Source organism: Branchiostoma belcheri, unplaced genomic scaffold (assembly GCF_001625305.1).
Source record: "Branchiostoma belcheri isolate BF01 breed outbred unplaced genomic scaffold, Haploidv18h27 scaffold5, whole genome shotgun sequence".
NCBI classification, from domain to species: domain Eukaryota; kingdom Metazoa; phylum Chordata; class Leptocardii; order Amphioxiformes; family Branchiostomatidae; genus Branchiostoma; species Branchiostoma belcheri.
The window spans coordinates 5,440,021-5,464,912 of NW_017804131.1; the positions used below are offsets into that span (position 1 = coordinate 5,440,021).

Here is a 24,892-nt window from a genome sequence, read left to right on the forward strand (position 1 = left end):
ATCCATTCTTATCTATGATGTTCTTATATTTATATAATACGTTATGATAAAGAATGGTGGGGTACCATATATATCTATAAGTTAATACGTTATAATAAAGAATGGTTAGGGGTACCATATACCCGGGCAGGATTTGACCCCCCAAACTAAGAATGTCATGATGATATATATCACTTTCCATACACATTAAGCATATAGGAGAAGGCATCCGTTCTTCCTGGAGTGATATGATGAAATTTGCATATTAGTCATGACGTTAAATATAAGGTCCTAATTATAATGATCTTTTATTCTTCAGTTACAAGAAGACAAATCTCGTACCCTTCCCCAACTCTTCCCCCTACCCAACTCGTATCCTTCCCCAACTCTTACACTCGGCCCCTGAGGTGTCGCCAAAAAGTAGCTTGCAGCTCGCGCTAATGTTGATAGAGGACGCTTCTGCACGGACAACAAACGCTGTTTAGAGAGGTATGGCTTGGTCTAGAATATGGTGGGACGGCCACGAAAGACGGCCACGCCGCTATTGGTCAATTTCTCAGCAAGCTACAAAGCCTCCACGCTGCTATTGGTCGGGGTACCAGCTGCTGCAGTGAGGGATAGCTAGCGGTGGGGAGGGCTGCCGGAACAGGTGTTCTGAAATATATGGTCCGGCTGAAATAATCGGTCCGGGGCGTGGCCTAAAATGTACGAAGGCCCACACGCACATATCCCAATCAAGGCGATCGCGCGATTGTAACGCAGTTCAGTACATGTAACGATAAACAGGGTTCTGTAAAGTAAGCATTAACGTAAGATTGTACAATATCGCACATCATAACTTGTTTGTTAACTTATAAAAACCGTAGCGTAAGCATGAAAGAGACTATTCCTTTACAACTAGAATGTTAACCCCCTCTGATTTCTAAGCTTACAAAACAGTAAGTCTCTGCAATGACCCTCGAGCTCTTTGGTCCGCTAAAATTAAAACAGTTCTAAAACAATTCTAGATGTGGCAGACTGTTCCCACTTTTTCCAAATCTGAACAAGAAACGATTAAATGATTAAGCCTGACATAATTGGTCCGCCCTTCTGTTGCCCTATCTTATAAAACTTCTTCAGAACGCCTGAAATAAACGGTCCGCCCTCCTGAAAATCGCAATATTGCTATATCTTATGAAACTTTTTTTCTCTACTATATCATGGTCGAGATAAACATGTCTCGTGTAACCAGCGTCGTTATTCTTGACATTGACCCCTAATCTCTTGGATACTAGGGGCGGACCGATTATTTCAGCCGGACCAATTATTTCAGAACGCCTGAAATAAACGGTCCGCCCTCCTGAAAATCGCAATGTTGCCGTATAATATCTTATGAAACTGTTTTTTCTACTATATCATGGCCGAGGTAAACTTGTCTCGTACAATCAACGTCTTTGTTCTTGACATTGACCCCTAATCTCTTGGATACTAGGGGCGGACCGATTATTTCAGCCGGACCAATTATTTCAGAACGCCTGAAATAAACGGTCCGCCCTCCTGAAAATCGCAATATTGCCGTATAATATCTTATGAAACTGTTTTTTCTACTATATCATGGACGAGGTAAACTTGTCTCGTACAATCAACGTCGTTGTTCTTGACATTGACCCCTAATCTCTTGGATACTAGGGGGGGACCGTTTATTTCAGCCGGACCAATTATTTCAGAACGCCTGAAATAAACGGTCCGCCCTAGTATCTAAGAGATTAGGGGTCAATGTTGAGACCAACGACGTTGGTTACACGATACAAGTTTACCTCGACCATGATATAGTAGAACAAGCAGTTTCAAAAGATATTATAGGGCAATATTGCGATTTTCAGGAGGGCGGACCGTTTATTTCAGGCGTTCTGAAATAATTGGTCCGGCTGAAATAATCGGTCCGCCCCTAGTATCCAAGAGATTAGGGGTCAATGTCAAGAATAACGACGCTGGTTACACGAGACATGTTTATCTCGACCATGATATAGTAGAAAAAAAAAGTTTCATAAGATATTATAGGGCAACATTGCGATTTTCAGGAGGGCGGACCGTTTATTTCAGGCGTTCTGAAAAATTTACAGATCAAGGAAAGAACAATAAGACATATATAAGACAGATCAGAAACTGTAATACTAATCTTCCCTCTTGAAGTTAGTAAAAGTCAAGCTAATCGTGTGTTGTATAAAAATAACGTGTCGCAGCGTGTAGTGATAAGCTTTTGATCCTGTGGGCCTTCGTACTTTTAGAGCCACGCCCACTTCCTGTTCCCACGCTCCATATATGGTACCCGGACCGATTATTTCAGCCGGACCATATATTTCAGAACACCTGTTCCGGCAGCCCTCCCCACCGCTAGCTATCCCTCACTGCAGCAGCTGGTACCCCGACCAATAGCAGCGTGGAGGCTTTGTAGCTTGCTGAGAAATTGACCAATAGCGGCGTGGCCGTCTTTCGTGGCCGTCCCACCATATTCTAGACCAAGCCATACCTCGTTTAGAAGCACACGTCATCATTCCCGTTCAAGATGGCGTACGTCACTGGTGGTGAGTTGCAACTTCTGTACATTTCCTTGTGAGAACACACCGAAATGTGGTGATTAGGCAACGAATCTGGCAAAGACGTTAAGAATTTGTTTCGTACGAAAGTCTGTAATCCATTTGACGGCGCATAATCTGTTGTTGAGGCTATATACTAGTAGTAGCCGGCTAGGCCTAGGGAGGGGGGCAACACGCACATATAAAATATCTGCACATTCATCTGCAGCCTTCCTTGATGTTTTGCAATTTGTCTCAACCGTATTTTAGGAGTTGAGTCCTTCCTTCTCGTTGTATATTGCTTTGTAGCCACCAATGAAACGGGTTTTTCAAATGTATTAATGCGACATAAATGTGTTTAAATTTTTTGTCGTATTCCCCCAAAATTTAAATAATATATTTCTGCTACACAAAATTATACAATGTCTACGTCCTGTTACAGTTACGATAGAAAAGCCGACTGTTTTATCCTCCAGGTTAACTAAAAATCACGAGGATTTGTTCAGGGCTATTTTTCCTAACGTAACAGTTATGTCAAAAAAAACTCATTTAGTTGTTTCTGTCCTGTACAAACATGCTCCTATAACATCCTGGTTGTAGCTCTGACTAACAATGATTGACGTAATATGCAAATTCGCAGGTCAGATGCTGGACAGCAGGTCTCCATGGCGACTGTCCATCATCCCAGAAATCTTCTGGGGCATCATCAACTTTATCGTACTGTTGTAAGTCATTTCATACATTTTTCAAATACAGTTCAGTTTGTATTTATGAGTATGTGCAGTTTCACTCTGTGTGTTTATTGTACCCCAAATAACATCCATTTGTTAATTGATAAATAAATGATTCCCAACATATCAACTTGTACATGTACTAAAAATACAATGTATCTTTTTTCTCTTCCAGTTTCCAGACAATGTACAATGTAAGTATGTATACTAATACTACGATATTCCTAACATAATTTATAATATAAGACTTTGAAGATTGGTTTATATAGATTATAAAAAGGACTAATTGGCACTCACAAACAGTGTGACATCAATGTATTGACTTTGATTGATTATGCATGAAACTATTTGTGTAAACAGGACATATTACTAGTAGCTGAAAGTCTAGTGAACATACATTTTGTCTTTTCTAGCCAAGCCTGTCAAAACATGGAAGTGACACTGCCTCCAGCTACTCTAGGGGAGACGGGAGAGGGTAAGTTTTCACTTTCTAGTACCTGCCAAGATAGCCACTTTTAAGTTCTACTTCTAGCTGCCCTTTCACTGGTCAGCTAACATGATGTGCATTTTGTAATTTCCTATTCCAATGTCCTACAGGCCACCACCTCCACCCCCCAGGAGGAGATTTGGGGGAGTCCGTCGTGGGGGAGCACCCGGCCCCCCTCCCATGGCAGGGGGTGGATGAGGAAGGTATGATGATCTATTTGTCAATTTGTCCCTTGCTTCAGTCTTCAGCTACAACAATTCTTCCCAATTTCAGGCATAGATAAGGAATATCAAAAAGGTTAATATTCTTGTAGTTTTGATTCTGCAATATTTGGAGTATATTTTTTGATGGAGAATTTGTAGATATCCAGATAATGTCCTTTCTTTGATCGTATCTTTGATTACACCAAAAAAGTTTTATGTAAAATATCTGTTTTGTCTGTTCTGATCCAAAGTTTCTTGAACTAACCATGAGTCTGACCAATGATGACATGTTATAAAGCATGACTAACTACTGTTATACTATGGGAATCTACACTACAGTCTTTGTTTTTTTGCCCACAGGTAAATGCCTACTGCATGTGTTGCAGTAGGCCGAGGGCAGTCCACACAGCACCATACCATCTTCTGCTACATCAGGCTGCCCCCCCTCTCAGCAGTGTGCTTTTGGTGTGGCCCACACCATGAATGATGTCACCCCAGTAATCCCAGCATCCTTTGGGGCTGGTGTGACTGAAGACAAGCAACTCTTGCGAGAGGGAAGAACGCAGTGGAAACTTGTGAACATCATAATTCTTGAGAACTCTTTCACAAATTGTCTCCCTGAATAACACTCAATGACAGAAAGAGTCTTACACTTACAGATTTTGCTGTGCAATGTAGACCAAAAGTCAATAATATTAAACTGGAGTCACCTAGCCTTTGGAATGGAGTCTAGTTGTTTAGAGTGATAGTGACACATAAAACTCTTTGTCAAAGTACATGGAAAATCTCTCTGAAGTGTAGCATAGTGTTGAGATATTAGGAAAGAATAGTAATCATTGTAATAAATATATTCCATATCTTTAATATGTATGATACCCCATGATGACAGTGCATGTATAGTACAACTGCAGTTAGGAATATCTTCTTCAAAACTATTCTATTGCAGGCTTTCCTTGATGCATTTAACTGTAGTGTTGTTAGGACTATTTAATTTTTGAAGAGAAGTGTCAGTTGGTGTATTTATAAGTCATTGGTAATCTGTATGATAAGACTGTACCCTACAAATATCTGTTTTCCTGGCTGTAAATAAAATGATTAATAAATGCTGCACATGTGTATTCCAACCAGGAATTTGAAGCTAGTTACTTTAGGTAGTACTACGGACATAATGTTTTGCATGGGTTTGTCAGTAGGTTTGTTCGTACATTTGTCCTGATAGAGTAGGTTGACAGATTTTTAGATAACAAAATCAGGACATTGTTAACTTAAAGACAGTCATATAGATGTGTTGTACGAAACCTAGCTCATGATAGAAAAGTTTGTGATAGGTAAGTATGAAAAATTCCGTGGAATATTCAAATTGAGGTGGTCTGAAGGAGCCAAACAACGTTCAGTGTCAGCAGAGATCAGCTAAGGACCTAGTCTCATTGCTCCATGCCATACCACACAATTCTCACAGGGGGCGCTGACAAGTAATTATAAACCCAATTCCCGCAGATTGTTTTCGTAATCAATGTTATCATACCTAATTTTATGATTTGATTAGGTACTTGAAGACCACGGATTTGTTCTATGTTTAAGATATTAAATGTTGGAAAACTAACTCCTGCAAGAAGGGAAGTTCAACATTTACCCCTAATGCCACTTGAAACATTGCCCTGAAAAGTATCACTCATCCCAAAGTTACTCAAACGCGGGAATTCTTGACCGGAAGTCAGACGATGTTTAGTTTCTGTCCGTGTTTTGTCGATGTCTAGAAGACTCCAAGGGGTACCAAGGCCAGGTAATATCATTTCATATTGTGAATTGGTAGTAGCGGCACATTAAACTATAGTCTAGTCCCGTTGTCTGCCAAGTTTCAAGTTAGGCCTACATGTACTCCTAGTTGCTGTTGGTAACTGTAAAGAAACTGCCTAAATGGAATGTGCCCAAAATTACGATTTCTTGATATGTTGAGCTCACATACGATGTAAAAACGATACTGTCATCCTTTAATAGGGATCTCTGAATACGTAATTTCTGGGAAGAAAATGAAGTAAAAAGTCATCGCAGCAATTCTTGTTCTTTCCCGCCAAAAAGGGTCTTGAAAAGCGGTGCTTGTTTTAAAACAAATGGCAAGCTCCCCCGAGCAAGACAAGGTACTGAACGACTACATGCTGGCCTGGGAGGAGGCCTGTAGTCTCGGGGAAATCCCGAGACCATCGGCGGCTTCCCTGGCGCTTGCCGGGGACCTGTGTGCCCTCCTCCTGCGGGGCCAGAGGCATACAGGCCTGAAGGATTTCCTGGGCCTCCTCGGTGATCAGCTGCACCTGTACAGGTCCAACCCCTGGGTGTATCGGGCTCAGATCACAGAAAATCTGCGGAGCGGACAGTTCGAAAAAGTGTTCCAACTCCTTCAGGTGAGAACTATAGTAATTTAAAAGAATAATACACAAAACTTTTTTCGAATAAGCCACACTGCCAACAAAGGTCAACCTAACTGTAATTGTAAACGTTTCACTTGGTATTTGAAATAGAGTGCTTTCTTTCATGTTTTTGCTCCAACCCATATATTTGTAAACTACTAATATTTGAAAATTTCTTTTTTTTGTTCCAGTACAGTCATAAGTCTTAAGACTGTTAAAAAACTTGTCAATAATCAGAAATAAGTTCGGAAATTATAACACTTCACAATGTGAATCATAATACATCTATGTTCATGTAACAATAAGTTCAAAATTGTTGGCAAAGAAAGACCAGGTTAGACTTACGAACATGTAGTGGCTCGGTAGTAACATTGCCTTTGTTAATGATCATTCTCTGTTGTCCCATAGCACTTTCCATTTGGCCCCAGTGCAGACCTAGTGCAGCTATGGGATGAGGCCCACTACAGGCAGATGGAGAGAAGAACAGGAAAACTACTAACTCCTGTGGGCAAATTCAGGCTCAGGAAAAGGTTAGTTTTCATCCTGATGTATAGAGCAATACTAGGATAGCATTACTGCCTTCGTTTAATTGATCTTAATTAGGTGGTCACCAAATTACTGTGTCCCAGGAGGTGCCCCCTCTTCATTGTCATTGCAGTGACTTGTCCTGCCTTTCTAACCTTTCCTTTTGGATTATCCTAACAACATAGTTTAAAACCAAAACCATTAAACGTCAAAACCGGTGAATGTCGGAGCTTTAAGATCGTCAGCTGTCAATTTTCCCTTCCTAGCTTAAAATCCTTTATTCTGTGATGTGTTCTTACCTTGTGCCACCCCCACCTGCAGGTTTCCCCCTCCACTCTCCATTGCCCCTCATGGCCGGAAGACCCTTTCTCTGCCCAGAGAAGCCAAGACAAAGCTGCAGTCTTGGCTTCTAGATCACCAGGACCACCCCTACCCCTCACGGGTAGAGAAATATGACTTGGCTGAACTCACTGGCCTGACTTTTAAACAGGTGAGGGTACATCAAGTTTGTCACATGAAACTTGAGTTTATAACACTATTTGCTGGTTATGCACTAATGGCACAGTATGTTATTTGGTATGTATTCCACCAAAAAAAAATAGCACCTTAAAATTATACAAGGAGCCATAACTTATTGATCGGAGTACTGGGGTACAACCTGGTGGCCAATTGCCCAAATCACTCAGCTCCTGACTTTGGTTAGGTGGGCAACCTGAGCCAACTAAAGCATTAAGAACATCTGGCCATGACCTTGATCTGATTGGTTGTTTTCCTACACCTTTATACATGATTACAAGGATCTGATTGGTTTTGTTTTACTTCTTCCTTCATCATTGGTTGGTTGTCTTCCCTGTACCACCTAGGTTAGTACCTGGTTCCAGAATAACCGACGACGACTGCATCACCACCAGGACACGAGCTGGGCCAGGTCCCCTTGGTCAGATGTTGACATCCCCTCCCTGAAGAGGTCCCCGAGGTCTCCTGATGGGAAACAGTGCTCTAAAGGTTGTGGTGTTTCTGGAAGAGTTCAGAAAGCAAATAAAAAGATAGTGGAGAAGAAGAAGAGGGAGAAGAGCACATATCACTCCTCCCTTGGTTTTGGGTACGGTTCTATCTGTGAAAATGTCTCCCCTTGCAATGAAAGTGTCTCATCTGTCAAACACAGTGAAGGTTTTCCTGAATGTTCAACTCTCGCTTCTCACAAAAAGTCCACAACACAAGACAGATGTCATCAAGGTGATGGAGATACCAAGTTATACTGCATCATGTGTGCAGAAGACACCATCACACCAGTACACAAGTGTTCTCCCCACATGGAAGAGCAGAAACATGTAGAGGGGACAGAAAAGGCAAGCTGCTTCAAGGAACAGTTCTTGCCATGCCTGGATGATAACTCTAACCTGCAGCACTGTGCCCAACAGTGTGCTGTCTGCTCACAGACCTGCCTCTCAGCAAACCTGAGACCAGCATCCCTACACATCACAGGTGGGGAACACTTTGCTTGTCCCTACACCAGCTTCCCTACAAAAGGCTTCTATTCTGTACATTGTATGGATTGTGTCTATAATTCTGCAGAGCTGGTAACGCCTATTGATTCCTACCCTCTACACCTGGTAATACCTGGAGACTCCAACCCTCTGCACCTGATACCAACTGGGGACTTAGATCATGTGCACCTGGCAGAACCTTGGGACACAAGCCCTGCACATGTGACAACAGCACCTGGGGACTGCCTCATGTACACTGAGTTGCAGACTGTGGCCTCCCCTCCAACAACCTTTCTGACGTACAATAGTTTTGGTGCTATCCCAGTTGCTGTCCATGGTGCTACAGACACAGGTATTCCTATTGCTGTCCCTGGTGCTGCCCATGGTGCTGTCCATGGTGCTGAAGACATAGGCATTCCTACTGCTGTCCCCGATGCTGTCCCTGGTGCTGTTCTTAGTGCTATCCCTGGTGCTGTCCTTGGTGCTGACCCTTGTGCTACAGACACATGTATCTCTCCTGCTGTGGATGTGGACACTGTGACAGCCAATCTGGTGAGTTAACTATTTAATTTCTAAACAGAGCATCCTCTAGTCTGGCTGTTGCATGCAAATATATTTTTATAACATTTTGTGTTAACACAATTCATTTCTGAGGTACATGTAAATTCAAGCAATTAGTCATCATACAATGATTAACTGCTTTAAACTCCCTTGTCTAAAGTTAACCCAATTCTTAGTTTATTTGTATACAATCCTTTATTTTCTAGCCTAAACTATGGCAGGAAAGGGATCCCTGTGAGTTGATCAGCATAGCCTGTGCACTACTGGACCTGTCCATCAACATAGAGAGCCTGGAGGACTGATCAGTTTACAATGGGTTCTTCATATTCTTGCGTTGTTCACTGGGGGAGATACTTTGTTCGTGTGGACATACAATATTGTTTAGGCAGATCATGTTGTTCACTTTAGAATAATGCAGAGTCATCTTCCAAGAGCAATGGCAACCTTTGGGCGGGTGGCCGACAGGAGTTCGATTTAGTCTGGCTAGCAATTGGTCTATCTCCAATCTTGTTGTGCATTTCTATATGTTGATGGAGGTAGGGAAGGTTATGAGATTGATCTATTGCAAAGATTAGGCAATGCCATATGGATGGAATATGGAATGTTTCTTTCATTTACCTTGTTGAAAAATTCTGAATACTTCTGGAAAACGTAGGATGTGGTTAATTTGTTGTTGTTACGAGTAACAATGTCAACTATTTGACTGAACAAGAACTTGAAAAGTTATCAGCAGCACTTCCGTCACGTGCACTTACCGGGCTAATAAGAAAGGTTTGAAGCTATGCTCCTAAAATGGGACACAAAAAGAGCTGAAACTGTTTTCCTTTCCAACTTCATGTAAGCCCTTTATGTTTAGCATTACTAGATGGTGACCATATTTGTTACATTATCTTCCCTCTTCATAATATAATCATGTTCAAGTTAATTTTTCTTCATTGGCCAAATGGCCGTTCTGTTAGTTTTAATTTAACAAGAATCTTAGCTGCAAGAATGGAAAGTGGCTTTCTTGACAGCTATGGACAATACCCCATGGGTAGAAATGTATAAATTTAGTTGAAGTTATTGAAAATGTATGTAATGTATTCCTAGAGGGTTAAATATATAAATATCAGTAAAATATACCAATCTAACCATATCAAGAGTATAATATCTTTATTAGGACAAGTTTAAAGTGCTCCCAGATTTATTTTGTACGTTGTACTTTTTCAGGAAAGTTGACACAACTATGATACAGTCTCTAGTTGTAGAAAATGACACAAACTGGTATAAAATAATACTGCCTAAACCTGGTACATGTAATACTAAACATCATTCTATGATCCATATGCCAATGACTTGTCATTACCATAGTTGGGATGACAATAACAACATTCTATATTTCCTTCATCCTTTTAACCCTGGTTTGGTTATACACTATCAACATCATATTCACCAAATAAAGAGCAAGAATGCATAACTATACTTTTCTGGTATTTTCTCTGTTAATAGCATGATCTAAAACACTACTACATGTACTACTAGTTTAATACTGAACCTTCTTTTTTCTAGCATCATTTACAATTATGACACTTTAAGATTTAATCCTTGCTATGAGAGTTATCCCGAAAAATCCAAACTAATATCATACATTCATTCCCCCTTTCTAATGCAACATCAGCTACATATTCCAATTAACAATAACACCACTCAAGAACAAATGGCTATCAATAACTAACAGATGGCTTCCTTAACCTACAGGTAGTAATCCCTGAGTTAGTACATAAACTACTGTCCAAGCAGAGGTTTGGGCGTGTTTTTAGGTTTTTTATCAGGTTTTCTCTTTTGCACTGGAATTTTTTGGGGGGTGAAAAAAAATTCCAGTGCAAAAGAGAAACCATGATAAAAAAAGCCTAAAAACATGCCAAAAATAACCCCAAACCCAAACCTCTGCTTGGAGAGTACATAGGCATCCTTTTAGATGCACACACATGGCTTTCAGAAACTAGAGGTTCTCAGAGAGAAGTGGCTCATCCTCTCTGTCCACACATCCATTGGCCTCTATCTGAAGGACATATTTGGGTCCCTGCAGCTTCAGCCTCAGGAAAGAGCAGCAAGCAGCCCCCTGGCAGCTGCAGCAGGAACTGCAAGATCCACATGGCATTCTGGGTAGCAGCTTGTTTCGAATCTTCTCTGTGCAGAGGCAGAACAGGATACAGTTGGCCCCACCCTGAAAGGTGTTTCCAATGCCCTGGAGTAAACAAAACATAGAATTATGAGCAAAGTTTTTATATGATACCACTGTTACACTGTACCTTATGATTAATAATACTACACTGTTAAATACAATAAATGCAGTTTTAGATGAAAGATATTGAATAAGGTGTGAGAAAAATGTTATATGCATTGAAAATTGTGGCTTGTTACTGATATAATATGGCCATTTGTTATGTTTGCAAACTCTTCGAGTTGAACAGGAATAGAAAACATTGACCATTGGGTATGTGTGCTCAGGCTTACAATGTGCATCTAGTGATCATCAAAAACCTGCAAGAAGACTATGACATAACAACAGTTGTTCTGATAGACATTCATTAATAAAATAAACAAAGCAACTCACATGTAGAACGAGCAGCACAGGGTTGTTGACGGCAGAAGAGCCCGTCAACGTCAGGACGAAGCGTACCGTGCTCCACAGCCGGAGCAGCACGAACACCAGCGGGATGAACGTCAGCTTACGGTCCACCTTCACCATGGCGGCCACCGCGCTGCGCTGGAAACGGTAGCAGTCCTGTGCGCGACCCTAGGGGGAGAACAGCAAATTACTTGGGGTGTTGAAACATCACTCACTTACACTCGCTATTTGGTTTATTCCAAGGGTTAGACATGCTTGCACAGCAATACTTCGGCTTGATGGTAGCCCACCAGTTGCCTCTATCCTGTGGGCGGACATTATGCGTAGGTTCAAGTGGTGGAAGTCCTTGATGGGATTCAACTTTTAATATCAAAACAGTCTGACTTCTAACTTTGCAATGACGAGTAGTTATGATAAAATATCGGATAAACCATGTATTTCAGAAAATGCTTTTTCATAAACTTGTACCTGTAGCTAGAACTAGTAATAATCCAGATATGGCTAATAAGTACCAAACTATTATCAGATGTCTCAACTGCATTTTGGCATGTTTCGGTTGTATGTACTTCATGTCTCAACTGTTTTACCTGTGCAACATGTATGCAGGCTTGATTCAGCTGTGCATTGTATGTAACGTTACAACTTTTATACATGTAATCGATTACATCCTTACCTGTGCATAGATATGCCTCTTCATGGCAATATACAGTGCAGGGAGGATGAAGTAAGCCAGGATTTCCCACAGTTTTCCTGTCAGCAGCATCCATAGCAGGTTGTCAGCAATGTCGGGTGTGGTCAGCTTCACCCAGCACCAGCCAACTGACACCTCTGACCTGTCATATCCTAACTTCTGCAGCCCTGCAGCACATGCGACCACCGCTAGGGGGACACCCCAACTCACCACATGGAAATACTTGGTCAGGCTTCCTGCCAGCTGAGTGTCAGTCTTCACGATGGTTATGTACAAATAGATCGCTATGGAAACGGTCCAGAAGAATGAGCTGGTGCCCATGAAGGTGCTGACAATGCTTTGTGCAATACAGTCAACCGAGCTGTCCACAAAATCGGTGTACACGCCGTAGAAAAGCGCGATGGCTGTCCAGAAGTCTGTGAGGGAGAGAAAGACGAGAAGGCGGCGGGAAGTGGTGCGGATGTCCTTCCATGCGAAGAAGGTCACGATGATCAAAGCTGACCCCAGGATGGAGAGGGCACACGAGGTCAAGGTTGTGACCTTGATCCAGAAGGGAAGTCGTGGGATGATTACAGCAGGGGTCACATGAATGTCACCAGCAGTGGTCTGTAGCTCTAGCTCCATTGTGAATTTCCCAACTTTGTCTCTTTTGTATTACATTAATCCTTCATTCTAACCTGAAACATGTTAATTATAAAAGAAGATAATAAATTAAATCTTGAACATTGAATAACCAAGGATATTATTACATAGCAAAAACTCATTGCAAGTCAGAAACTTCTGAACACCCAATTCAACATTTTAGTAAACCTTTCTGGTGTAATGTTAGATTCAGGATAACCGCAGACCTTTCAGTGGCTGCAATGAGTAGTGGCTGCAATGAATAGTATAAAATTTTCCATGCAGTATCCATTTGCCAGACATTTATCAATTTACAATATATAATAGCTAATCAAGATGGCCAGTCCGATCCTAACCGTAATGTTTCTGCCGTCTTACATGTACATGTAACACGTTACATCTGCTTGGAGATGTATGTAGAGGACAGGGGTTACAGAAGCTGATGCCAAAAAGACAAATGTCACGAGAAATGTATAATGCAACATCGCCATCTTACTAGACAAACTCGCCTAAAGCAGGCGTTATCCTTTCTGGCGTCACGAGTGACCTGGTTTTTGCATTAAAAACTTGCAAAACGAGTCTGTCAAGCAACAGATTTTGTTCCGTTTGCAGGGATTAAAGTTTCCGGGCTAAAAAAAAGCAAACGAACGAAGATACCTGGTGAACAGAGAAGCAAAATGCTGATGTGATTTAGGTATTCTGAAGCAGAAAAACTATAACGTTGTCGTTGAACCGAAAAATACCTGTTGGAATCAACTTCCGCCTTGCAAACGTTGCAAAAAGTTGCTTGCGATCTCGAACCCAGGACGCTTCCGTCAGTAACTGCCCTGGGTACGACCAAGCGTGGGATTTAATAAGGTCAAAGGTTGCAAGCGTTGATAAGTTTTCTCTGATGCGCAAAATATTCTCTAATGGATTATAAACAAATTTTCAATATTTTGAAGTAAAGTCGATGATTTTATGATAAAAATCTTTTTATTTTATAAAACTAGTAAGCATAAGCCACGTGATGGATTCTGACCACGCATGCGCTCTTCCTCGCTGACAAGGTGGAAAGGTAAGACGTGTGTTTGCCTGTCCTGATTTTTGGGTTGCAAAGTGGCGATTTAAAGATCCCTGTGACTTGACATCTTCAAAATCTTGACGATAAGTCTTATCTTGAGGAACAGAAGACGTTGTCTTGTCCTGTATCGCTATTTAAAGGCTGGAAAAGAGCCGGCCTACTGTGGGAAGGTCACCCGGCACCGGCGTAGGGCTCTGCCCCTCATTTGCATAAATGGCTTCCCTGGTCTTGTGTGATACTTTATCCCTTTTCTCGTGCATCTGTGTATGATTTTTGACATCAGCAAAGTCATTGTCCCACACGAAACCCTTCTTGAGACTGGGATCTGTCATATTTGCGTCATATTTGTATGATTGGTGGTGTGTCCACGTGTGGATGTGGATAGAAAGCCGGCATGACATAGCTGAAATAGTTCCGTGCACTCGTGCACGTATAACATGATCACGTGTGCACAGCCACAGCGCCAAGTTTATGGCTAGCACAAAGAACCCGGCAACATCGGGAAAATGTAATCATAGAAAATGGCAGCTCATATAGTTCAATCAAGAGTCTATGAAGTACTAAGTATTTAATAATACAATGTAGTAGTATCCACACTATCTGGAGTATTTAATTGCACTGCTGCATGGGTCCCTGGCAAAGTTGATCAATGACTTCTCATGATCATAAAGGCTTACATGAAAGGCAAATTATGTAATAGTTGTCTCAAATTACTCTAGAATAACTGAAATTATGGATGCGGTTTTGACCGACTGTATAATACACTGAAAATATTTGGGTTTGATGTCAAATTGACCTTCACCAGTGAAACCTTGTACTTTGTACTAATGAAGGAAGAAGTTTATTGTTACATGTAGACAATAGTGAATATTGCTATAGATAAATGGCATGTGACAGAAGACAAATTATGGTGATAAAAAATACAGTTTCTGAAGGCGCTTCAGTTGGTTATTGTCGGGCGTGTCTGTGAAGTTGTTTCTGTCTTTGTTATTAAGAGGTAACCTTTCAAATGTCTTGGGTCAAAGTGGCTACTTGTCTTCTTCAACAAGGCATGTGGCATAACATTCTACAGTTTCATTGGAAGTCATCAGTCATCAATGCATTATCCTGATTAGTGATGCATACCTAAACCCAATTTTAGGTTCAGGTCCGGATTCAAGTCCAGAGGTTTAGGTTCAGTTCCGGACTTGTAAGTCCGGACCTGAACCTAAACCGGGTTGTTGGCAACCTTGCAATGTTGTCTGGGTGAAACTTTGGCCACATAACATGAAGGCCGGTACTTGACGATGCCCGATGGCAATGTTTTCTTCATTTTGCAGCAAAAATTTTGCAATCTACGGAGGGTTTTAGGTGGTTTGGAAAGAAAAGGGGTATGTGAAATGGTCTTTTATGGTAATAAGTCCGGACTCGGTTCTTGACTTTTAGGTTTTTTTGGACTTGAACCTAAACATTCTTACAAGTCCGGATCCAAGTCCAGTGAACTGGTATGCATCACTAATCCTGATGCTGACGACAGTGGTCATTGAAAATTTGATCCCTCTGTGTTGGACATATGCTCCTGTTTGGCTGCCCAAAGCACCAGACAATTCAAGGACACAGTGTCCTACATTATTTATAACTGACCGATCAGACGTGTGCAGCCCTGAAGGGTAATAGGAGGTCATTAGCCTACATGTAAAACCAGTCTTACAGCAGCTGGTGTACGTGAAGAGTGTGTAAAAGGGCAGTACAGGGTATCTTTTCACGTGCAGAAATTTGGGTGACTTATATATAGAATTTATTGTTGTCACGCCATACATGTACAGTAAGTCTACCAGAGCTGAGCACAAAACTGCTTGGGACATTCAGTGATTGCTGGGTCTGGTACATGTATGTTCAGCTGGTTGTACCAACATTCCCAGTAACATTTCACATTGTGTTCTCAGGTCCTGCTCTCTCTCTCCTTGGTCACTACTCCCCTAAGACACCTCAGCCATGGTTAAGGTCGGAATCAACGGGTGAGTAGATTTTGGCTCATAAACTTTGTACTTAACTCTTTTTCGTCAAACATTTTCATTTTGAGTCGACATTTGTAAATGGTAGAAATTAGAACAGGATATCTATGACTGCCTGGTATGAGTAACAAAAACAATGATTATGTAATATAATTTAGTTTTTCTGATTTTTAAAATTTTGTTAGGAGAATGGAGAAAGGGCAACTCCCTTTAGCAAGAAGTCTTTTTAACCACACCCACATAAACTAGTAATAACTTTAAGAATGCATAAAATTGTGGTGTTGCAAGGCACACTGACCAAAAATATCTAGCCCAGTAACCTTTGATAACAGTATTGCTACTGCTAGATCTATTTGTGACAGCACCAAAACTGAAACTTAAGCCTACCCATCTGACCTTTTGAAATTTTGAAGGTCAGACAATGACAAGCCAAGTATCATGAAACCGTAACAGCTGAAGGGCGAAACAGCTTTTCAAGAACAATAGCTAGCATCATTGGTAGCTTATTCAATTGGTATGACACTTTTTTTTAGTTTATAGAAGAAATATATTGCTGAAGGACACCCTGCTCATTAGTATAGTTGTAATTGATTGCCTGCTATTGTTAAACAGAAATGTCAGTGGTTACTGATACCTAGTCTCCAGCAGACTTCTTTTGCGGGGCTCCATGGAGCTTCTCTGGCCGGCTACCTTCTCTGGCCAATTAATACCCTTTTTAGGCCGATTTCTCACCCTGCAAAAGAAGTCTGGTGAAGACTAACTGATACCGTTGTCGATCCGGTGTAGGTTTGGCCGTATCGGCCGCCTGGTGCTGCGCTCCGCCCTGGAGAAGGGCCAGGAGGTGGTCGCCATTAACGACCCTTTCATCCAGCTGGACTACATGGTGAGTTTATTGGAGTACAATGCATTATACTTATACATGTAGTGTAAGTTTGTAGCTCACTTATACTCACTCACTTTCTGGTTTATCATCAGTGTTATTCCTGGTCGTAATTGTCTAGTATTATATATTGAGTATTGTACCTGTCCTGTCTTACCAGTACATCGGTATCTGTATAGCTGGTATAACTGCCCTTTCGTATAACACACCAACTTCGCAGGCATGCGGCGCGGTGGCAGCTGGCTACATTACACCGAACAACTTGTTACACCTAACCCTTGAACATCTAACTCTAAACATTGTTTGAAGCTATCTGATGATAATGCCCCTACTGTACTTGGTGACAAGTTCCACTCTTTTAATAGTTATAGGAAAGAATGTTATTGATACATGTCTATGTAAAGGTGTGAGATGATACAGTAACACTTGACCTTGTCCGTGCACAGGTGTACATGTTCAAGTACGACTCCACCCATGGCAGGTTCAAGGGCGAGCTGGCTGCCGATGCTGATTCCTCCTCTCTGGTCGTCAACGGGAAGAAAATCAAGGTCTTCAATGAGTAAGTTTGACTACTGTTGTGCAGTTTGAAATATGTAATTGAATGATGAGGTTACTGATGTGTGTATGAACTGGAGGACTAAAACAGACATTCACTGCCATTACCTTATTGGAGAAGATATTTTGAGCTAAACCTTTTTCTGCTTCCCCATTTTTTTGTTATTTCTTGAGAATGTGAATTGATGTTTGTTTGTTTGATTGTTTAGGATCTCCATTAGTGTGAATTTCACACTACTTTTCCTGGAGTCCATGGTGAATCACCAGATAGTAGTATATAGTTGGTTTATTGTTTCAATTGAAAGCAATACACTAAAATACATTGCAGCGACTTGTACATAGTACAAGTCGCTGAATTATGCATATTAGGCAGTTACAAGAAATGAATAAAACACTTAATAAAATCTATAGAAACTACTATACATAGTAAAATAATTAAAGTAATTAGACAATAATCATAATAAAAATTACCACACACTGATAGGTTACCTGACGTTGTTCAGAAGTGCAGTAAAGTATGGAATGGGGCTGTTTTTATATCTGTTGGATCTTGCCATCGGAATACAGAGCTGATTACTGCCCTTTAAATTTCTGTTGTGAACATCTTTCCGTAGCGGGGGCAGCCAGTTTCTAAACGTCGGCGAATGCAACAGAGATTTGGCAAATTTAAGGCTTAGCGATTCTCGTCTAGTTTTCAAGGTACAGAGGCCAAAATGGGAAAGGGCTTCATCATAACATGAGTATTGAGGGCCTAAAATTATTCTTAGCGCACGTTTCTGTATTCGTTCTAATTTATCGGATTGTTGATGTGTTATATTGGCATTCCATACAGGGGCAGCATATTCAACGGTTGGTCGTATATATAATAAATAGATTTCGCAAAGGTCGTTGATGGGAAGGCCGAAACGTTTTAATTTCTTTAACCAGTAGAGCCGTGAGCTTGCTTTTGTCGTAATGACCTCTACGTGCTTATCCCATTTCATATCCGCCGTCAACCACAGTCCAAGTATGCATGCCACTTCTGTATGCTCAAGGACTTTACCATTAAGAAGGATATCGGGGGGAGGAGGAGGGTCGTTAATAAAGTGATGTTCATTATTTTGCACTTATCTTCATTTAGTGACATATGATTTTCTGACGACCACATTTCAAGTTGATTAACCGATGTTTGCATCGAGGTTGGTACACTTAATAATCTGCTTTCCTTTAAAGTCAGATCATCTACGTATTTCCATCTATCCACAAAAGATTCCATTGCCTCATTTACAAATACTAAAAAGAGAACAGGCCCTAATTTGGTTCCCTGAGGAACTCCTGATGAAATTCTCTCCCAACCAGAAGTTGCGCCTCTGTACCGAACACACTGTGTACGTTCACTGAGAAAATCACTTATCCATGGTACAATAGAAGTACGTACACCACAAGTTAACAGTTTATGGATTAATACTGTATGATCAATTTTATCAAATGCCTTGACTAAAATCAGTTAACAGGACAGTCTGGATAGTTTTAGGGGTGTCGGCGCCCAAGAAGTATTGAGTCAACCAAACTAGTGAGGTAGTGAACAGATGATCGCCCCCTTCTACTGCCATATTGGTTAGGGTCAAGAACGTCGCTTATGTCAAGAAGGATCCATTTTGTGATAAAAGATTCAAACGTTTTTATCAAGATAGAAGTGAGTGATATGGGACGCAGATTTTCAACTGTTGCAGGGCTTTTCTTTGGAATGGGTGAAATTATGGCTTCTTTCCACTGTTTGGGTATTCGTCCCTCATCCAAAGAACAGTTGAAAATATGTGCCAATATATCACTCAATTCAACGGCAAAGGTTTTGACAATCTTGGGGGACAGATTATCGGGACCACAGCTTTTTCTTGCATCAATGCGTTTTAAAATTTCGTAGACCTCCCAGGAATGTACTTGTGGTGGTCTGGAAGGAGAAGGTAAGTAAGATGGCAATGATTCAGGATCTAAACATGGAAGTTGGTTAACGATGTCTGAAAAGTGACGGTTGATCACATCAGCAATCTCCTTGTCCGTTAAGGACGTAGCGCTGGGGACGGAAACTGATAAGCTACGCCGAAAATTTAGTATATTTCGTAGATGCATGTGCCACTTAGCTGGGTTCTCCTTCTTAAGCACCTGAATCTTACGCAAATAATGTCTTTTCTTTGCCTTCACACACAAGCGATTCACATTGTTTCTAAGCTTTCTATACAATGGCATATTTCCAGAGTGAAAAGCCCGCTGTCGCTTCTTGATAACAGCTTTAATTTGGGGAGTAATCCATTCTTTGTCAGATTTGTGTTTCACAAAGGATTTCATTGGAAAATGTTGATCTATTTCTGAATGAAGGGTTTGATACAATGTATCTACTTTTGTTTGAATATCAGGGGCATCAAAAACTTCTGTCCAGGGGTGCGAGGAAATCCAACGACCGAAAGAGCGCACTTCAGAGTCTTTAAAGGAACGAAATTGTGTTCTTATTTTAGAATTAACAGGTATATGATCACAGGGAGACCATATAACCGTGTTGTGGTCACTCATTCCCAAGGGCTCTTCGATACGAGGACGGTGATAAAAGGGATACAAATTAGTAATGATTAAATCAAGAATGGCATCTCCCCTGGTGGGCTGTTTAACAAGTTGTTTCAGCTGGGCTCCATGTAGAACATTAGTAACATCACATCTATTAAAATCCCCTAAAACACAAATCCCAGCAAGTGGATACTTGGTGTTTATCTTATCAACGCTGTCTATGAGATGTTTGCAGAGCAATTCCTGGTATGAAGACGCTGGAGGGTGATAGACAGCACAAATGGCAATATTAGAAATCGAACGAGGCGACCAGTTAGGTTTGAGTAGTACCCACAGACACTCAAGTTCTGTGGGTACTTCAATAAAATTTAGAGTCTCCGCAGATATATGATCTTTAACATAAATTGCCACACCTCCACCGCGGCCTTCATTTCGACAACGAGAAAACAAATTAAAACCACTAACATCTATACACTCAGACGGGTGCTCGTGAGTGAACCAGGTTTCCGTGATAACGGCTATGTCTATCTTATTATTGTTCAGCATATCAGACAGGTCGTCCAATTTATTAATCAGTGATCGGGCATTACTAAGTAAGAGTGATGGAAGTGTTCTACGCTGTGGTGGCAAAATATTAGCCTGAGTTACAGTCTCTCTGCCAACCTTAACAGCCTTGTCTGCTCCGCCGTCCGGAACTTCCACCTGCTGTTGGGAGCACCGCGACCTTGAAAACCCGCCGTTGTTGTTGCAGACCTCACGGCATCGGAGTAGGACGTACCGACACGGACCCTTGACTGCTTATCGCCCCTGATAAAACTGATCAAGTTCGTAGCCAGTTGGACGGTTCCATGTCCGTTTAGGTGTACTCCGTCTCGGCATACATAGAGTGGTCCGATGTTGCTGTTATCAATAAAAGTCATGCCATTAGACGTACACATCTCTGCGAGACCAAGGTTGATCAGGTGTGTCCGTTCTGGATCCGTATCTGCCCGGGAGATGACTCCTGATACTGCGATCCGTGCACCAGACTCCCTGATAGTTGTTGTCAAGTCGCGAGTTTTGTCGATGACCAAAAAACGATAGTATTTGGACAATCGCATGCCTCTACTCTTTTTCGAAAGGTGTGGTGGGTTCTTTAACGTGCATGAGGTGTGGCTCTCCCACACATGGGACCTCCATGTAACGTCCTATGTTTTTTAAATCTTTCTGTTCAGGATGAACCCAGCTAACATCCCCTGGAAGGATGCAGGTGCTGAGTACATCGTTGAGTCCACTGGCGTCTTTACCACCATCGCCAAGGCCAAGGTAGCTAGAGAGGCATCATACTAGTTAGTTCTAGCTCTTGTCGACTTTGAGCGGGTTGACAACACTTGTTTTTGCCAGCAATTAGGCCAGCTAGGGCAGTGATTGGTTGATGTTTGCCTCATTGATTGATTGATTGATTGACTGACTGTGTTTTAGGCTCACCTCGATGCCGGAGCCAGGAAGGTGATCATCTCGGCTCCGTCTGCCGATGCTCCCATGTTCGTCATGGGTGTGAACGAGGAGAAGTATGAGAAGAGCATGGACATTGTCAGGTGAGAAGCGTGGGGAGGTTGGGATGGATACAAACATTTTACAGCTGCAAGCAGTTATTTTTTCATGCCTTCTGTGTCTGATAATGTGTTGATTTAATTATTATTTTCAAGTCATAATTAGTTTTTGGATCCTACTTCTTTCCCTATTATGAAATATATTGTTTTCCCTCATGTTTTTTCTTCCTTTTCTCCTTCTCCTGCCATTTTTTTTTACCAAATTACCTGAAATTTGGCATGAAGGTAGAGTGGTCAAATACTTTCCAAACGTTTCTTTTCTTTTTTTGGATGCAGGCTTTTAAAATTGTTTTCCAAGGCCATTTTCAGGCCAAAATGTCCATTCTGAAATGGGAGGGATTGAATGGACTGAAATATGCTGTATTTGCTACCAACCAAATGTCAGCCTTTCTAATTATAGTTCTTAGTCTGTTGTACTTGTACGTAAATCTGTACTTGTGTATCTGTTATAAACAGCAATGCTTCCTGCACCACCAACTGCCTGGCCCCGCTTGCCAAGGTCATCAACGACAACTTTGGCATCGAGGAGGGCCTGATGACCACGGTACACGCCTTCACCGCCACGCAGAAGACCGTGGATGGCCCGAGCGCGAAGGCCTGGCGTGACGGGCGCGGCGCCGGCCAGAACATCATCCCAGCAAGCACTGGGGCAGCCAAGGCTGTGGGCAAGGTCATCCCAGAGCTGAACGGGTTAGTCAAGATTTAAAAAAAAATTTTTTTCCCAGCTTTATTCAGTATGTAGAAATCATACAACATAGAGAATATAGTACATAATAGACAAAATAACAAAAGACAAAATAACAAAAGTATGGGAATGTAAAGTTACATCATTTGTCATTGTTAATGTAATGATAAGGCAATCATGTTAATAACAAAAGGTGTCATATTTCACAAAAATATATATAATAAACAAATTAAACAAAACAAGTGTTCAAGATGTTGAGGAGTGTTAGAAAAAATTCATCCTTGGACTTCAGCCAGGTGTTAGATGCTACAATGCCGAAACTCAACTTCTTGTTCTGGTTTTTGTATTGGTACAGCATTTTCAGCACAGCTGTGAGATTTGAAATTTCCCATATCTAATAGTTTTCCTTTGATATGTAAATAGTTTTCCTGTTTTACAGTAAGCTGACAGGAATGGCGTTCCGTGTGCCAGTCCCTGATGTGTCCGTGGTCGATCTGACCTGCCGACTGAAGAAGGGAGTAAGTATAAAATCTTCTGCTATTCATCTATAACATCTGGTCATTCTTGAACCAACTTGGCAGTCACCGGTAATAAGTAAGTTTTATTACACTTACTTTATTAGAAATCAATCTAGCTTGACTGAGGGACTACGCAATTGTTTACAAGATCAGTAGATGATGAAAACCGGTATGTTGAGCCAACCCAAAGAGTGAACTTTCTCTCTATTCTCCCCCCCCCCTTCCCAAAGGCTTCCTATGATGAGATCAAGAGTGTGGTGAAGGCTGCATCTGACGGCCCACTGAAGGGATATCTGGGATACACTGATGAGGATGTAAGTTGGACTTTAATGATTGCTTAGATTGAATCATCCTCTTTGCAGAGCCTCAGGATTGTTTGCAAATGTATTTTAGACAGGAGTGTAATACTTGTACATGTGTTATCTATATATATATTAAGTTTGTATACTGAATGTTTTACATGTACCATTCTTCCACCTGATTCTCTGTACAATTGAGACAAAAGAATTTTTGAATGGTCTGTCTCTGTCATATTCATTTCAATCACGGTCTTCTCTACTACTTCTTTCATTGCTTCATTCTCTTATTCTCCACTTCACCCTTCTCCATTCCTCCTGTTCTTCCCCTGAATTTTCCCACGTTCCTGTTGTCATCCGTCCTTTTGTTCCTTCGCTCGTCTGTTCCTCTGGGCCAGATTGTGTCAGCTGACTTCATCGGGGATCCCTGCTCCAGTATCTTTGATGCCAGGGCTGGCATTGCTCTGAATAATAATTTTGTCAAGCTGATCACATGGTGAGGATGTGCACGTGTGTGAGCATGTTGGCAGAACGTACTGCGCCTATGAGAAATCTGGAACACAACTCGCATATCACTTCCACAGAGCCGCGTATCATTTAAAGTTGTCTTTGTGTATTGAAATGTTGTGTCAGACAAGATATTTTATGCAACTTACAAAATTTGAAAGCAATGCTGACCAAAACAGAAACCATGGTTTTACGCCGGCGCAGTATGTTCTGCCAATGTGCAATGTGTGTGTATGCATGTCGGTGTGTGTGTGTGTGAACCACACAGGTACAGGCACACTCTTGTATGAGCTGGCTGAGCTTGTGTACTAAAAAAAAACTGCATGCCCGCATGTCAGGTGGTGTCCTCGGACTTCATGGGTGACACCCACTCCAGTATCTTTGACGCCAAGGCTGGCATCGCGCTGACCAACAACTTTGTCAAGCTTGTCTCTTGGTAAGTGTATGCATTAGTGGGTGCATGATAGCTGTTGTTTGTAATGGTAAATGATAAAATGGGACTGGCCTTGCAAAGTTATTGGCTAATCCTACTCTGTCCTAAGATGAAAGAGATTGTCATTAGTGCATTCAAATGAGTTCATGATTTGTAGGTCCAATTCCACTATGTGTTAGAACTAAAGTAAAGCGCTTTATCAAGTACAGTCTAGTTCTATGTACAATAATGTCGAAAGTGAAGAGTTAACTGCAACTGTATAATTGGTTTTTGTGAAGTTTGATGGTTGGATGCAGAGAAGGCAGTAGCAAAACTGTATGGATAGGGTGGCACAGATGTATTTGATGGGAAATACAGTGATAGCTATCTCCAACATTCCCAATAGTTTGTGATGTGCCTAACTGATGTTTTTCCACAGGTACGACAATGAATTCGGCTACAGCTGCCGTGTCGTGGACCTGATCCAGTACATGACCACCAAGGAATAGGTCACTAACCGTCACCAGGCAGCACAAGGAGAACAGCCAGCTAATCAAATTACAGGATTGTGTAACTAGTGACGTTAATTTCATCCAATGAACACATTGCTTTGAAAATAATTAGACCCATATAGATATACGTAAAGCGAATTAAGAGAATGCAAAGTTATCATCTGTTCCTGTAGAGTGGTGTGACTTGTATAGCTAAAAGCAACGGAATATCTGAGTATGAGAGATCTTAAAAGAAGGAATCGCTATGTACGTTCAGTCTGAGACTGTCTAGGGGAAGGGTTTGGTGAAGTTTGCAGTGCTGCAATGACATTTCTGTGGCTGTTTCATAAAAAGTACAACTTGGTACCTTTGGAGTCTGCTGTTTCTTTTGTCGTATCTGTTTTTAAACTGAAGTGCAGGTAATGGAAAACAGACAACCCACTACTTCAACTAAGTCCTACGTGTATGTTGACTATCACTACAGGATATACATTTGTACATGACA

General features: G+C 41.4%; 4 protein-coding genes across 5 annotated transcripts; 3 read left to right on the plus strand and 1 right to left on the minus strand.

Annotated features, from left to right (window-relative positions):
• The first annotated feature begins 2,497 nt into the window (after positions 1-2,497).
• On the plus strand, positions 2,498-5,075 carry LOC109480100 (selenoprotein K-like). The gene is made up of 6 exons (XM_019782256.1): positions 2,498-2,543; positions 3,175-3,259; positions 3,441-3,459; positions 3,679-3,740; positions 3,863-3,955; positions 4,316-5,075. The coding sequence occupies exons 1-5, from the start codon at positions 2,525-2,527 to the stop codon at positions 3,948-3,950; spliced, it is 273 nt and encodes a 90-aa protein (XP_019637815.1). The 5' UTR covers positions 2,498-2,524; the 3' UTR covers positions 3,951-3,955; positions 4,316-5,075.
• Positions 5,076-6,066: 991 nt separating this feature from the next.
• LOC109479694 lies at positions 6,067-9,235 on the plus strand. Its single transcript, XM_019781684.1, has 5 exons — positions 6,067-6,354; positions 6,769-6,890; positions 7,207-7,375; positions 7,749-8,924; positions 9,140-9,235. The coding sequence occupies exons 1-5, from the start codon at positions 6,067-6,069 to the stop codon at positions 9,233-9,235; spliced, it is 1,851 nt and encodes a 616-aa protein (XP_019637243.1).
• A 1,654-nt stretch (positions 9,236-10,889) lies between these two features.
• Positions 10,890-13,671, minus strand: LOC109480059 (probable G-protein coupled receptor 157). The gene is made up of 4 exons (XM_019782208.1): positions 13,600-13,671; positions 12,218-12,912; positions 11,530-11,712; positions 10,890-11,160 (listed from the first exon to the last, which is right to left on the minus strand). The coding sequence occupies exons 2-4, from the start codon at positions 12,857-12,859 to the stop codon at positions 10,915-10,917; spliced, it is 1,071 nt and encodes a 356-aa protein (XP_019637767.1). The 5' UTR covers positions 12,860-12,912; positions 13,600-13,671; the 3' UTR covers positions 10,890-10,914.
• A 192-nt stretch (positions 13,672-13,863) lies between these two features.
• On the plus strand, positions 13,864-24,753 carry LOC109480062 (glyceraldehyde-3-phosphate dehydrogenase-like). 2 transcript variants are annotated; one of them, XM_019782212.1, is made up of 11 exons: positions 13,864-13,913; positions 15,845-15,916; positions 16,700-16,796; positions 17,240-17,352; positions 21,101-21,191; positions 21,348-21,463; positions 21,935-22,168; positions 22,603-22,681; positions 22,912-22,995; positions 23,376-23,473; positions 24,336-24,753. In XM_019782212.1, the coding sequence occupies exons 2-11, from the start codon at positions 15,894-15,896 to the stop codon at positions 24,403-24,405; spliced, it is 1,005 nt and encodes a 334-aa protein (XP_019637771.1). In that variant the 5' UTR covers positions 13,864-13,913; positions 15,845-15,893; the 3' UTR covers positions 24,406-24,753. The 2 variants fall into 2 exon arrangements, with proteins under 2 accessions (XP_019637771.1, XP_019637770.1); XM_019782211.1 differs by lacking the exon at positions 23,376-23,473 and adding an exon at positions 23,823-23,920 and having other exon boundaries at positions 13,865-13,913.
• The last annotated feature ends 139 nt before the right edge of the window (positions 24,754-24,892 follow it).